Source organism: Pyxicephalus adspersus, chromosome 4 (genome assembly GCF_032062135.1).
Source record: "Pyxicephalus adspersus chromosome 4, UCB_Pads_2.0, whole genome shotgun sequence".
Taxonomy (NCBI): Eukaryota; Metazoa; Chordata; class Amphibia; order Anura; family Pyxicephalidae; genus Pyxicephalus; species Pyxicephalus adspersus.
In genome coordinates this window covers 146,826,669-146,841,949 of record NC_092861.1, presented here as the reverse complement: position 1 = coordinate 146,841,949, position 15,281 = coordinate 146,826,669, and the positions used below count along the sequence as shown (strand labels likewise).

The window sequence follows — 15,281 nt, the reverse complement described above, 5'->3', positions numbered from 1 at the left end:
TGGCCACTGAAACAAAGCTTGTGCTCTGATGATGTCATTGGTATTCTGCTTCACTGTGATTGGTTGCCTTAAAGCATAACTCAGTCCAGACAAAGCTTTTGACTGTATGACAGGTGTCCTGCTTCACTGTGATTGGTCACCTCAAAGCATCACTTAGATCAGACAAAGCTTGTGACTGTAACACATGTGTCCTGCTTCACTGTTATGGGCCTCAAAGCATTACTTAGACCAGACAAAGCTTGTGACTGTATCACAAGTGTCCTGTGCTTCACTGTGATAGATTGCCTCAAAGCATCACTCAGAACAAACAAAGCTTGTGCTCTGATCATGTCATTTGGTATGCTGCTTCACTCTGATTGGTCACCTCAAAGCAGTCCAGACAAAGCTTGTGACTGTATCACAGGTGTCATGCTTCACTGTGATTGGTCACATTAATGCAACATTAGATGAGACAAAGCTTGTGTATATATATATATATATATATTTATAAAACACAATTTTCTCCAATATGTAAAATATATAGCTACCCTTTAACATAATGTTAAAAATTTGATGTTGGGTTCGCTTTAATATTTTGTTAGCAGTAATAAAGCCACATTATGTGCCCTAGGATTATACTTGAGTCTATGTGGTTTTCCTTTTTTCAGGTAAAAGTAGTGTCAGTTGGTGTGTCTCTTTGATTTATTGGTTGTTGGCAGCTGCTTAGAACACTTAGGCACATACATTATGATAGATAGAAATCAGACAACAATGTATCTTTCTATATGCTTTTGTAATTTATTGCAAAATTTACCCTAGTCAGGCACAAAAGCACGCCCAATGCCAAAACATCAAAAGAATCTGAAGCTGGATCGTTTTTTTTTTTTAAATATAATTTTTATTGAACAGGTAGTAAAAAGATACAAATACCATATTTGTACAACATTTGCAAGAGGGTACATCTATTTACATTGGAAACATGTAATAGTTGGTCATTCGCTCATTATAACATATTTTTAAGTTATATTCAACTCCAAAGAGATCAGAACATGTGATATAAGAGTTGTGCCTCAGGAACAGAGACTACCTATATTTTGAAAACATTTTTTGTGTTATTTGCAGGTTTTAACCTTTTTTGTAATGCAATAAAACTTTTCATCCAAACAAACATGGAGGGGTGGGGGTTAAAAAAACAAAGTGGATCATGTGCAGTCTATTAATAATACATTCAGCAGGATGGGATCTGGAGAAGATCTGAGTTTAAGTCCAGTAAGGGCAGCATATAATTTCTTATCCTCTAATATATTTTCATTGAAAACTAAGATGCCCTCAACATCCATGTATCATACCACACTGTTTGGCAGAATTAATCAATGGCATCATTCAATTTTTCAGGGGAAAGAGTGTACTGTAGATAAGCCATCCATGTATTGAAAAACTTTTGAGGGTGAGTGCCGAGTTGTTGAGTCGCCTTGTCTATGAGCATCAGAGAATGTAAATATGCTAAAAGTTGTGTCGTTGTTGGAGGGAGCTTTTCTATCTAATTCTTTAAAATGGCCTTTTGTAGCAGCCAATAGACACAGGTGTACAAACGTGGGTATCCTACTCGGGATTACCCGATCTTGTGAATGTGAACCTGTCATCAGTACATGAAACAAGGCTGTGAGGAGCGTTATGGGATAATTTTGTCCTGTAATATTTTCTATCAGTGTGTAGACCGAGGCCCAGAATCTTTCAATTTTAGGGTATTCCTACAACGCATGCTCCAAGGGTGCCTTAGATTACATTTTGGGCAGGCGGTCAGACGCCCATGAAAGCCCTGAGGGGTAAATCCTGGGTTGGGATAGTGGTCGTAGCCCCAGCTGTAGGCAGGAAAAATTATGTCCTGATCCTTATGTTATCAGTCAAACTTCTAACCACAGAGCTTACTCAAGTGGCAGCCGATGGGCTTTGATTACATTGGCCCTGATTTATTGAAGCTCTCCAAGGCTAGGGAGGATACACTTTCATCAGTGAAACTGGGTGACCCAGCAAATCTGAAATTGATTTCTTAAAGTTGATGCTATTTGTTAGCAAATGTTTTGAATCCTGGACCAGATCCATTCACCAGAGCTTTATTAAATCAGGCCCATTGTCTTTTGGATCAGAGGAGATTCTCTTTTTTGTTGTCATATAAAGTGTAAAGCAGGTTTAGTCATTGACTTGTTGTCGCGGTCACTTCCGCGACTGAGGTTAGAAGATCTGTGAGACAAGCTACACGTGAGGTTATCTGACAGTCTCTTTGTTTTTACTTGTTTCTGTGTTGTTGTTTGTAATGACCACACCCCTTGTATCAGCTGCAGCTGGTGGTCATTACTGCTCCTCCTTTTGGTCTCGCCTCACACTTCATGCTATGCGGTTAATATTAACTTCTGGGATGTGAAGAGCTGATGTGTTGTCCTCTTCAGGGTTCCTGCTCTTCCATTTGCTATTTAAGATAAGTTGAACTTATCTTACTACTTTTGGTGTTTTGTTGTTCTTTTGTTGTTACTAGGCCTCAGGGAGACACTGGTTCTTTCATCAGGGAAGGAACCAGTAGTCTCAAGCCCAGTCACTATTACTAGGGCAATTCAGGGCTACTAGGGCCTAGGTTCCAGTGTATGAATATTCCCACCTGCAGGGGATATTCATACTGTCAGGAGTCAGGGCTAGGTTAGGGTGTCTGTAGGAGGTGACCCTTTCCTTCTCCCTAGCCTTTGAAGGCCTAGTCCCTTGTATTTATCCTTCTGTTTTCCTCCCCTCCCCATTATCCGTGACACTTGTCTTGAGCGTTTAATATTATTCACAAGAAATAATAATATGGCCGATGCAAATAAATAATTAAAAATGCGTTTAGATATATTCTGTAAGAAGAACCACACAAGAAACCCTATGAGTGTTAAATAAAAGGATGGATAGCTGTCCCCAATAACAGCAATTGACCGATCTGTATTATGATGGATCAACCTGTCCATGCTTGTTTCTGCATATAAGATGTAAAGAGAAAAAGCAATCAAAATAAAGTATATAATGGATGTTAGTTCTATTCTTACCTTGACCTTTCAGAATGAGCAACCTCTAGTAAATTCGCAATATATTGTGGTTAAAAGGTAAAGAAAAATAAAGAGGTTTGAGGCTTGAGGTTGAATACAATACTGTAATTATGTATTTGTACATTTTTGATCCATACATAAATACTACAAGAAACTGGTAGGTACCCTAATAGTACCCTAATGATATTGATTTACTCATTATTGAGTTACCTATTAATAATTAACCTAACACTATTTACTAACTTTTTTACTAGCATTAACTACAACCTGAACTGCCTTTTTACTCTGGTGTAAAGACTTCTCCTCTGCCAAATGTAAGTAATCTTCCCTATAAATTCATGAATATTATAAATTGGTAAAATCCTATGAACCATTATCATTACAAAATTGATTACATCCCATATGAAAGTACAAAATAGCATCACAACATTTAAATAAAACTTCATATGTATGTAACATAGTATAAGTTTATGCTGAAAAGAGATATTCTGATATGTTTGATTTTTGCTTTACAAAATAATTTTAAAAATACTACTCACATACAGAAATGTATTTTTGAATCGAGCTGGTTTGAAATGTTACTACTATGGTTAGCTATGTCTAACCTCGAGTGTATAATTGTTTACCTACTATTATTATGATGTATAAAATTATTTGCAAACCTTCCTAGATACAACATAGATAACAATAATGAACATTGATAAGGTTTACATGATATATTTATTATATGCTTTTCTATCTTGCTTTATATCATATAGAGACCATACAGCCTCTGTAACAGCTGACCCCTGAGGAAGCCATAATTTGACCTCTAAGAATCCCCTGAGGAAACCTTTTATATGATCATCAAAATGGGATTATAATAACTAACGCTCCGTTCACAGCTATATTTTTACACTAAAAACAGTTTTTAACCTAGCCTATCTTTTTGCAATACAATGTCTATCCACTTCATTGTTTTGGCATTTATGTATCATACTAATTTGAAGTAAATATTAATTAATTTGCAAGCTATAAAAAGCCCCTCTTTCCTCTATCTTTCCTTGTTTATGAATCCCCAAACTACACCACCTACCAGAATTAACCTTTTCAAATAATTTTTGCCCCCCCCCCGGACTTTGGCCCTGCTTCTGGCCTAACTGGGACTCTATTGGTGAGATATCTGTGCTCTGTGCGAGTGCCCTGGTCAGCATATCTGCTGTGCCATTATAAGGGATCACCACCGCTGAACATTTTATTAAAAGTTAAGAACTATAATAGGGATATTATGTTTCTGGAGTATCTAAGACATACTAAAGCCAGGTACTGACTCCTGCTGCCAAAATATCCCTTCTGGGTCGACTGACCCTTTATTGGCAGGCACTTAATTCAGAAGCCTATCCAGCGGCCAACTGAGTCTGAGTTCTATTAAGTTTGAAAACAAACTTTGGGTGGAATAGACCCTGACACTGGTAGTTTTTGGCACAAACCTTATTCCACACAGAAACAATAGTACATGGTGTACCTAGGGCAAGAGTTTTATGCCTCCTATTGAAAATTATATTTTTTGTCTGACCTAAGACAGCAAGCTTGTGCTCTAAGGGCAATTATGGGAGGACAGCCATGAGGATAGTGAAGGGTCATTGGTGGAAGCCATGATCGTTGTGGGCAAAACAGCTAATCACTTTTATATATTATGTTGGTAACTTAAGAATCATAACCTAGTCTTAAGTGGCCTTGTAGAAATCTAGCACTGCCCAAACCAAAGGACTTCCAAGTTACTCACTGTGTACAGCAGCTCAGCAATATGGCCATGAATAAGTGGCATTGTAAAATATTAGGTAAGCAGACCAATAGACCTAAGTAAGGGGTTATTGAACTAAGAAGAGCAGGGGGATTAAAGTGTAGTGAATAATGAAATAGAGCATCCATATATTATGCAACAGAAGAGTCAAATTTATTTAAAACAGAATTTTATACAATCATTCACCGTCTGTTGCTAACAGATAGCATACGTATTGTTCTTGTTACAAGTGCATCAGTAATTAGATTGTGTGCTGAGGTCTAAAAGTGGAGAGATCCTAGTAGACCAAGGCGTCTTGCAAAAATGCTACTTTAGGGGATGTAGGAGGTGTAGGAATGGAACATCTCATAGGATTACTAGTTGGATGCACTAAAATGGGTTAGAAAAAAAGGGTTTATGACTATTGGTTCCTTCCATCCGCGTGTCCTGGCTAGGAATAGCCAGTAAGGGGTGGCCTCCTGTCTGCTTTTTGACTTGTCTGTGTTAATGGAACAATTGGACCCAGTCCACCTGTGGTCTAATTGTTGGTGAGTAGGATAACAGGGATGGATTTCCAGTGGGTAGGGTGGTTGGAGGTTTTCCAGTTATGGTCTATACTGTAGTGCTTAATGCAGCACGGACCAGAGCCAGGAACTCTCCAACCACCATACCGACCCGAAAACCATCCATCCGTCTTTCTACTCACCAACAACCAGACCTTCGACTGAAGCACGGAACCACCAAAGTGGCTGGGAGTCCACCCCGTTTTGGCTAATTCTAGACGGGACATGTGGATTGAAGGCTCTTATGGTCATACACTATTTTTTTTAACTCACTTGCAGTGCATCCAACAGTTCATCTTATGAGATGTTTAATTCCTACATCCCCTAAAGAAGAATTTTTGCAAAATATGTTGGGCTATCAGGATCTCTCCACTTGAAAAACTCAGCACATAATCTAGTTACTGTTGCTGTTTTTTTATGAACTTGTAACAAGAACAGTTAGTTAGCAACAGATTGTATTATATTCTGTTACAATACATTTTAGTTTTCTTTTGCTTAATATATGATTTCCATGTTTCTCTCATCACTACATCAAAAAAACCTACTTCTTAATTCGTTCCCATGAAAAAAAAATACTATTGTTATTGGCATATTATACATTGATGGGGTCGTATGAAATAATTTAAACACTGCCTAATACTAAAATACATAAATACAAAAGCAATTAGATGAAGGGAGTAGGAGGAGATGGTATGTAATTCACAGAGAGTTATAGCGCGGGTTGTTCACTGAATAGTAGCAACTGGCGTACTGATATACTGGTGGGCAGTCGTGGTCTCGAGAGAGGTAAATAAGGGTAGCGTCCAGTCTTATGACTCATTTTGACCATACAAGTTCTAGCAAACTGAAGAGAAGAGATAGCTAGGTAGGGTGAAATTGATTTGTACACTCACGTATACATGAGCTCTATAGAATGCCCACATCAACATTTTCCTTAAAATGGAACTTTGGGTAAAATAAAAATGACATATGTGCAATCTGTCACTATAATTACCACTGCAGATTTTGTTTTTCAAAGTAGTTTTCTTCCTACTTCTTTTAACATGGTGACAATGCAGTTTGTTCAGCATTGAAAAAGCACAGCACTACTGTCACCCCTATAAAATTAATTAGAGATGGAAATGTAGTTCTAAATAGACTTAAAGTGAGGTAAACACGTTAATTTCTAACAACTAACAGTTTGTAAGCAGTTACAAAAAGGGAATTTCTTTTCTTTGCTTTGCAAAGAAGATTTAAACTAGATACATATCACTGACAACTGCAAGACCCACAAGTAATCTTATGTTGTTTTTCCCAAGAATTATAACTGACACCTTTTTCTTTTGCATTTTAAATAAAATTAGGTGACCTTACGGTAGTTTTGGGTGGTGCATAGGGTTCAGTGGTCCTTTACCGCCATCAACATAGACTGTACTTTACTGGTAAGATTGAGATTTAGGCACACCCATGGACCCATAGCAGCCTGCTTGTGTACAATCGTAGGCTCACCCTACTGCTCCTCCCTGCTGTGTGCTTCCTCATTTGCAGTAAGCGGAGAAGGGTCCCTTTACTGCTAATCAGTGAAGAAGTGTCCCCTGTGGTTGGCTGCTGGTTAAAAAAAATGCCCCCTTACATTTAGTCAGTGGGCAAGTGCACTATTTTATCAGGTCAATAAAATGCAGTTCCCTCTTGCTTCAGGTTAGTAAATAAGCCCTCATGATGTTGGTCATTGGATAAATGACCCCTCCTGAGGGTCATTAAAGTTGTGTTCTCTTGCTTCTAGTCAGTGGAGAAGTCCTCTTTCTCCTGGTGGTCATTGGTGAAGTGCCCTCATGCTCAGGGTCAGTAAAAAACTACCCTTTAGCTACTGGTCATTGAAAAGATTTGTTGTTTCTGTTGGTTAGTAAAAAAAAGTGCCCTGTTTTGCTGGGCAAGGGAGATAAGTTACTCTTGCTGCTAGCCTGTAAAAAGGGGACCCCCTTTATGTTGGTAATGGAAAAGTTTCTTTTACTGGTCAATGGAGAACTGTCCTCTTTTTGCTGATCAGTGGAAATGGGTCCATCTTGCTACTAGTCACTGAAGAAGTGCCCTCTTTCTCCTGGTCAGTGGAAAAGTGTTCTCTTTCTGCTGGTCATTGAAATGCTCCTTCCTGCTGGCTGGTGGAGATGATCCCTCTTGTGGCTGGTCAGTGGAGAAAAGCCTTTTTGCAGCTGGTGACTGATGAACTTCCCTCTTGCTGGTGGTCCGGTAAGAAATGCACTATTTCCAAAGGACTGCCTTGTTACTGACCAATAGAAAAATGCCCTCTTGCTGCTGGGCCAAGAACCAGCACCCCACTCCAAGACAATCAAAGTCCTCTTCCTTCTCTTTTTCCCCCATTTACACTCACTCAATTCAGTAAAATGCAGAGGATCTGGGACTCAGTGCTAAGGCAACTCTCTTGCTCTCTTATTTTGGTTGTGCTGCAGTGAAATCGGCTGTGTGGTTCTTGACTCTTTAGGTGGACTGACCATTTAATGGGGACCTTTATTACAGCTCCTATTTTTAAAGAAAACATCTTGAGCTGTCATTATTATGAAAGGATTAAGATTTGAGAAATGCAAGTTACTGACTCCTAACAAAGCTACAGTTGAACATTCCTGACTTCAATGGCTGCATGCTTGTCCTTTAGAAAAGACCTGCCTCCTGCATAACTCAGACTGTAATCCTTTTTATAGCAGCAGTCAGTAATGCAGTGACAGGGCCAATTCTGTGTCGTTATTTCTTTCCTGTGCGTAACAGATTACCTTCTGCACACACCTGCCCATCCTTCACGGTGCGTTAAATATTAATGGTTTGTCAAATGCACCAGTGCGTTTTGTGGGCCGCGTGTGAAAGACGCTTTCCATTCCAGCACTTCAACAAATATCTTTTCATGAATAAAACATTCACCACCAACTAGGCAGAATTAATTATACTGTGTGTTTGTAATGGGATATTAACATAACGCCTCACTTTAACTGGATAATTGTGTTTTCATCCTAATGAGCCATAAATGCTGAATATAAAGAGGGATTGATGCCAAACTGACGGTAATCAGGCAGTTACCCATAGCAACCAATTACCATCTTCCCCATTCAAATTTTAGGAATTGTTGTCCTATTTTTTTGTTTTGTTTTTTATTTTAATGGACCATTTATCATAAACATTGAAGTTTTTGGCAGCGTCAGCATCACTAATTATCAATTGCATATATATTGTTTATTGTAGTAGTATAGTGCTTATTTAAAACCACCAATACATGTTATGAAAAAACACAAAAGTATTTGTAAGCATATTAAGTATTTTAAATTCATTAGTCTCTGTGGTGTTGACATACAAAAGGCCTGAGACTGCTACTGGCTCTGCCACCTTGGATGTATTGTCAGGAGCAATGACGCCTTGCATTGATAGTTTTTAGTGTGAGTGAATCACAGCATCATAAAAGCTGAAGAGACTGAGGACATCTTGTGGTGAAACAGATGTACTGTGGAACACAGCTCTGGCTTATTGGTGAGCATTACTGCCTGAGCTGGGGGTTCATTCCAGGTTAAAAAAATATATATTCTTGGAGTTGAGATTTAAAGCTGAGCTCCAGGATAAAGAAATAATAAATCTAAATGCAAGAGACATATATATTCTTCAACCTTGCCGTGCTTTGAGTATTTCTTCCAGATCTGTGCCATAATCATAAGTAGCACTGTGATGACGCCACTGTACAATATCTAGGTTTACAAAGGCATTTTGTGCATCCTATGACTAACACAAAATCTATGAGCATCAGTGGAAAAAAAATGGGCAACATGGATAGCTTATGAAGGATCATTTGTGGACTATCCATGATTTCACATATGGTTGCCAACACTACATTCATAGTGCAGTACATGAAAAACCACCCAAAAAAATTTAATTTTGAGGGCTACATTTTCATGAAAGCAAACATTTCTGAATTCCCATTTTAAAGCACTCTTCTGTATAAAGATATGCACAGGGTTGGACCCCTGGGACACGAGCTTGTGTCCCCATCCCCTTTTCTGGAAACATATACCAAAGCTACCGGTATCATACAGTTCTGGCTTGTCAAATATTACTCCCTGTTCACCATTTCTGAACTAAAAAGCAGAAACTAAACAAAAAAACAAACAAAAAACAGAGAATTGCAATTTATTTAACATATAACCAGAAGGGGGGGCATGTACTTAAGGGTACCCTGTGTACCCTAAAAATTTCAAGTCATTACAACAAACACTTTAGGAGATATGAAGGTTTGAACACAGAGAGTTGTTAGGCTGCAGAATATTACAAGCAGCCTTTAAGCACACAGTGCTACCTAGTCATTATATTGTACTGTGTGTCGTACTTACACAGGTAAGTATAACAAAACCTGCCATGTGTTTGGTAATTACATTATTTTTATATTACACTATTTCTGCTAACATCATTTCTTCTATTCTTCTATTGTTTAGCTGGTTCTCCCAGAATATTCCATACACAGCCTGTTCTGTATAATGTTTCTTTGTGCAGAAGAATGGTTAACACTTGGGCTGAATGCACCCCTGCTTTTTTATCATATATGGAGGTAAGAACATATTTTATCATGCAGCACATCTCAGTTAAAGCAAATCTGACAAAATTATTTTACTGTTCTAGATAGGTTGAGAAGGTTTAGATCCTTGGTCAAGATGGCTTCTTGGCTCTCTACATTAGAGAGATGTTAATAAGTGGCACAAGAACAGGAAGCAAGGATGTGAAATTCTCAGAAGATTAAGTTTTATAAAGAGCAGGCACAACTGTTTCCTTTGAAACTCAATGTATCTAATTGAAAACACATACTGAACTCTCTGAAGGGAGGTGTTTTTCATCTGCAAGGGGGGGAAGGGGGGAGATCCTGGAAAGCATAAAAGGTACCTAAGAGCACCACCTTCTGGCTTCATATGAAAACTTTACTATATAACTACATCTTTGATACACAAAAATATGAGCTGCGCTCCTAAATTCATCAATTATGCTAACTACTAATGTGAAATTTATGCTGCAATCGGTTCATTACATTAACATATGTTTTGGTTTCCTGCATTCAGGTATTTCCATGGTCCAGCTGACAGCTCCGAATTGGCATATGACCCCCCTGTAGTCATGAATGCCAGTACGCTGAGCTACTGCCAAAAAGAGGCTTGGTGCAAGTTGGCATTTTACCTGCTCTCCTTCTTCTATTATCTATACTGGTATGTCTCCTCCGTTGTGTAGTTTAGTGTCATCTATCAACAGGATCTCTTGAATCTTAAACTGACATAAAATTTAGTTCCTCTTAAAGAAGAAATTAAGTTCCGCTTTTATGATCAGGCTGATCATTATTGCAGAAAGAGACAGGCAATGTCCCTTCCTTAATTATTTGTTTTACCTGTCTGATTGCTCCATGTATCTGGAAAAAAAAAACTGAGCTGCGCATGCACAATCCTGGCTTTCCCTGCATGTGTCGGGAATGATAGAACCCCCGCATGGCTGTGCAGGTGTTATGTCATTTCCAGCCAGACCAATGAAGATGGCTAAGTATTGCCAACAGGAAGAGGAGAAAAAAAACATAGCAGTGCCCTGCGAAGGAACATGGACAGGTGGGCATTGCGGGATTTAGTTCCACTTTAAGTGGGGCAGAGTAAAGTAGGACCCGTGTTGACATGGTTGTTCATTGTAGAATTCCTGTCTAGTGAAATACAAATGAACAGCTTTTAGGTTTACTTAAAATAAACACCAAATGAGAAGCACCTGAAAAGAACCAGATTTGGATCACGGAGGTCCACCTAGGAGCTATGAATGCTGATCTGCAGATGGCACAACACAGGTTGAGGTGCAGATTTTCTGGTTTCCACCAGACCCACTGGTCTGACACAGCAAAGTTTGTTGCACAACCAACAGGTACCAGGTTGCAGCTCCAAATCTTTACATAAACAGGGTCAGTGGAAGGTTTAAGCAGAGGCAGAGTATCAGTAATTGTCAGAAGTCAATCCAAGGATTAAGAGCCAGTGTAAGGTCAGAAGCCAAAGCCAATGGTTGAGAGCCAAAACAAGTTTTAGAGTCAATGCCAAAGTTATGGAACCAGAGCAAGATCAAAAGCCAAAGGTCAGGTGTCAGAGTGAATACAGGAAAATCACAGCTCTCAGGGACAGGCTGCATAAAAGAACATCCACCAAGGAGGCTACGGCAAACTGAGCTCATAGACACCTGATCACCAACACCTGTGTGAAACCACTAGAAAATCAGAGTTTCAGATTAACAGTTTCACAGCCTTTTCCTACCTCTTAAACTCACCTCTCCTTACTTCATTACCAGCACAATATCTTAACCCAGTCCTTAGGTTTGGGGTCTTCGCCATTTTATTTAGCCAAGCTGAAATAACATAACCCCATGCATGTTCATTCTTTCCTGGGAATCAATATGCTGGGGTCATATGCTGAACTGCACATTTGCAGGTCAGTGTGTACATTTAACAAAACACTGTAATCAGGTAGGTAAGTTTGTTTTACTGCAGAAAGAGACAGAAAATGCCACAAGAAGATACATAGTTTGCACAGCGTGTTCCGTCGCTGGCCAAATGAGCCAGACATCATTCCCTAACAGGTAATTCTTACTTTGTATTTGCTAGGTTGAACAGCATCTGTTCTTTGCTGTTACTAATAGATTGGATCACACTTGTTCCCCTGGAGGAACCCTTTAAATATTTTTTCAGTCTCAGTGAACGCCTACTAAAAATAATTAGACCTTGAGTTACCAGTACATTGTGTGTGTAGTGTGTTCACTAAACTATGGAATATTTTATATAATAGTATAAATAATGTGGCATATCTAGCCCATTAAACAAGCTAGGCGGATATTTTTATGCCCTCCTGCTCTGTACAACATCTGCCAGTTTCTGTTTGCTCATTTTCAGTTGGCATTCTATCAGTTTTCATTCACATTCATTTACCTTCTCTCATAGGGCCTATTTAATAAATCTATCCAAGACTGAAGAAGATAGACGATCATAGGTGTTTACTATATTATCCTTAGCCTTGGAGAACTTTGATAAATCAGGCCCATACTGTATAGGTTGACTTTAACCCTTTACTGATATATGTGGGTACCTTGACACCACTGGATGTCATGGTGTGGTATTAGAACTAATAGGGTATCATCGGTCACCCCCCTCTGTTTCTTCATTTAAAATTACTAGAATTAACAAAAAAAACCTTAGCAAATAATGTGATTATGTACATCAGACTCAAATTTCTTGCCTGTTAGATTTGGTGCTGGTGATTTTATGCATTCTTTTTGCCTTTTGGTAAATCTGAAGATTGTAAATCAACCAGTTGTGCAAAAGTGTAACATGGTGAGATTTTGGGATACTAAGGTTTCTCAGGAAGATCTGAGAAGGCTGCATGATTTCACTTAGGTAATGGGCTGGAAAAAGAACCATATTTCACTTCTGGATTCACAATGATTTTGTTTGCATTGGTGGCCACCTCACCTAGATACTGGGTACAGCTATGGGCACAGCATGAACACCGCAATATACAAACCTGTGCCTGGGACCGTCAGAACATCAGATTTTTTTGATGAAATGATAAAGTAATAGGTACCAGAAAGTAAAGAGATGTGGATCGAATATGAAGCTTATTGCACTACTGACAATGTGGTATATTTTATTGGGTGCTATTACTATTATTAAACAGGATTTATTTAGTACGCAGCGCTGTACATTAAATAGGGGTTGCAAATGACAGACAGATACAGACAGTGACACAGGCGGAGGAGAGGACCCTGCCCAATAATCTTACAATCCAGGAGGTGGGGGGAAGTATCACACAATAGGAGCTACCATCAGTATAATATTATATCCAGGAATTATGTGATTGGAAGACATTGCAATCTTGTACATAAAAGGACCCAAAGGATAAGATATCCAAATAGATAAATGACCATTCGATTACAAATAATCCAGTCTAAATAAAAAAGTTACAATTTGCTAAATTCCTTTAAAAGAATGTAATATATATTTTCTTTTTTTAATTTAATTTTGCTTAATGAGATGAGAAGCAAAGATAATAAAAAAGTTAATTTGAAAAACTGACTTTCCAGATGAATGTTTGTTTTTTAATTATATTAAGAGATTTAAAAGAGAAATACAGAGTAGTGTTCCCTAACAAAGCCAGCACTGCTAACCGAACCTTGGTTAGAAGAGTCAAGCTGTTAATCCAAGCTTCTTGCATAGATCAGGTAAGGGTAATGGGGTTCACAGGTGGGAATCTGAAAAATTAGGACTGTGCAGGTCCCTTTTTTCATATGATGACAGAGTGTGGAACCAGCAGGAGAGAATTGTTGCAGAATGCTTGGGAAAGACAACGGCAGATTTTAGAAATCCAAAAAGGTGATTGTATTGCAGTACAGCACAACACAAGTTTTTTCAGCTTTTTTTTTTTTTTTATTAGACAGATGGAATACACAGGTGTGGTGACCTTTATGGTTATCTTCTGTTTTTGGGGTACAATATGTAGAATAATATTTTATGGCCCAGTTCCATGTGACTTAAGAATAATAATATATGATGTAGCTGTGAACTATTAGTGCAGTTTCCTAACTCTGAAACCACACTTTCACTGGCTAGTTTAGGACTAAAGATTGGAAAACAATCAGCCTGATAGCCAATCATAACAGCTAATCATAACATAGTTTTGACTACAAAGGTTTCCTAATATAAATTAATTTATCCATCTCCATATGTGCAGATACAAACCTTCTATGAATTTTTGTAAAATGTTTGCAATGTATGGAACTGACAGGTTTATCCGCACCAAAATTAATTGAATATGATGGGAGGCATTGGGAATTCTCACTAAAAAAACTCTTCTTCATATTTTTCCAGTATGATATATACTTTAATGAGTTCCTAAGGAAGTGGGAGCTAAAGACTGAGAAGGTCACACCAGCTGAAAATAAACACTTGAATGCAGATGGACATTACCCAACCATCCGCAGTCTCTGTTAGATGATACTTTGGAGCCCTGGAGATCCAGCTGTGATGTCCGTGAAAGGTATTATACAACCTGTGTGGAATATACATTTCTTTTACACAGTTGCTGGGCCAATCCATTGTTAACAAAAAAGATGGAGACTGTACAGACGTGTCCTATGCATTGGAACTTTTTTCAAATATCAAATTATCCAGAAGCTGTACAGAACCACCATCAGAGATTGTGGATGATGGACAAGATGATCGGCAGTGAAATTTACTATTTTGTGGATTGTTGGAATGTCCATCATCATGCACAAAGGATCATGTCCATTGAAAGTGGGTGTGTGTTCTGTATTTCTTTACACAGAAACAAAAACAAAGCAAAGTTAGGTATTTAAATGCATTACCAGAGACAATCCAAACAATAATAAAATAAAGGCTAATGCTTCAAGAGCAAAGATTGACTTGGGAAAAAAACAAACAAAAAAATCCAAATTTGTTGCAATATATTAAAGGGAAAGACATTTTTAACTTACGTTAGTTATATAAGTTGTAACATTTATGGTAATAAAGTTGTGTTATAAAAGTGACCTAGTTTGTCTATTAATGTTTTTTTTGTTGCATGTTTTGCATTAAAGTTACAGAAAAGGGACCTTTGCTTACCCATTATCGATAAACTTTGGTTGTGGTTGTCTGACCACAACTACATCTGTCTGTGGTGTGGTTGTCTGGCCACAACTACAAACTGCAGACATTTCTGCTTCCCACCTGACACCCTGTGTGAGGGACCTCAGTTGGTAGTCAGAGAAGTGCCCCTTCTTACTACTGGTCAGTAGTGTGTGCCCCCTGGTGGTAAGTGGATAAGGGCCTCTTTACTGCTTATAAGGATAGATGTAACCCCTCTGCTTGTTTTGCATTTGTTT

The 15,281-nt window shown here is 38.4% G+C and overlaps 1 protein-coding gene across 1 annotated transcript in view; it reads left to right on the top strand.

Annotated features, from left to right (window-relative positions):
- Positions 1 to 14,941, top strand: part of CNIH3 (cornichon family AMPA receptor auxiliary protein 3) — a 50,614-nt gene extending 35,673 nt beyond the window's left edge. The window contains exons 3-5 of the mRNA XM_072409913.1: positions 9,839 to 9,951; positions 10,454 to 10,597; positions 14,269 to 14,941. Coding sequence (XP_072266014.1) covers positions 9,839 to 9,951; positions 10,454 to 10,597; positions 14,269 to 14,296 — 285 coding nt within the window. The 3' untranslated portion in view covers positions 14,297 to 14,941. The remainder of the gene's footprint in view (positions 1 to 9,838; positions 9,952 to 10,453; positions 10,598 to 14,268) is intronic.
- The last annotated feature ends 340 nt before the right edge of the window (positions 14,942 to 15,281 follow it).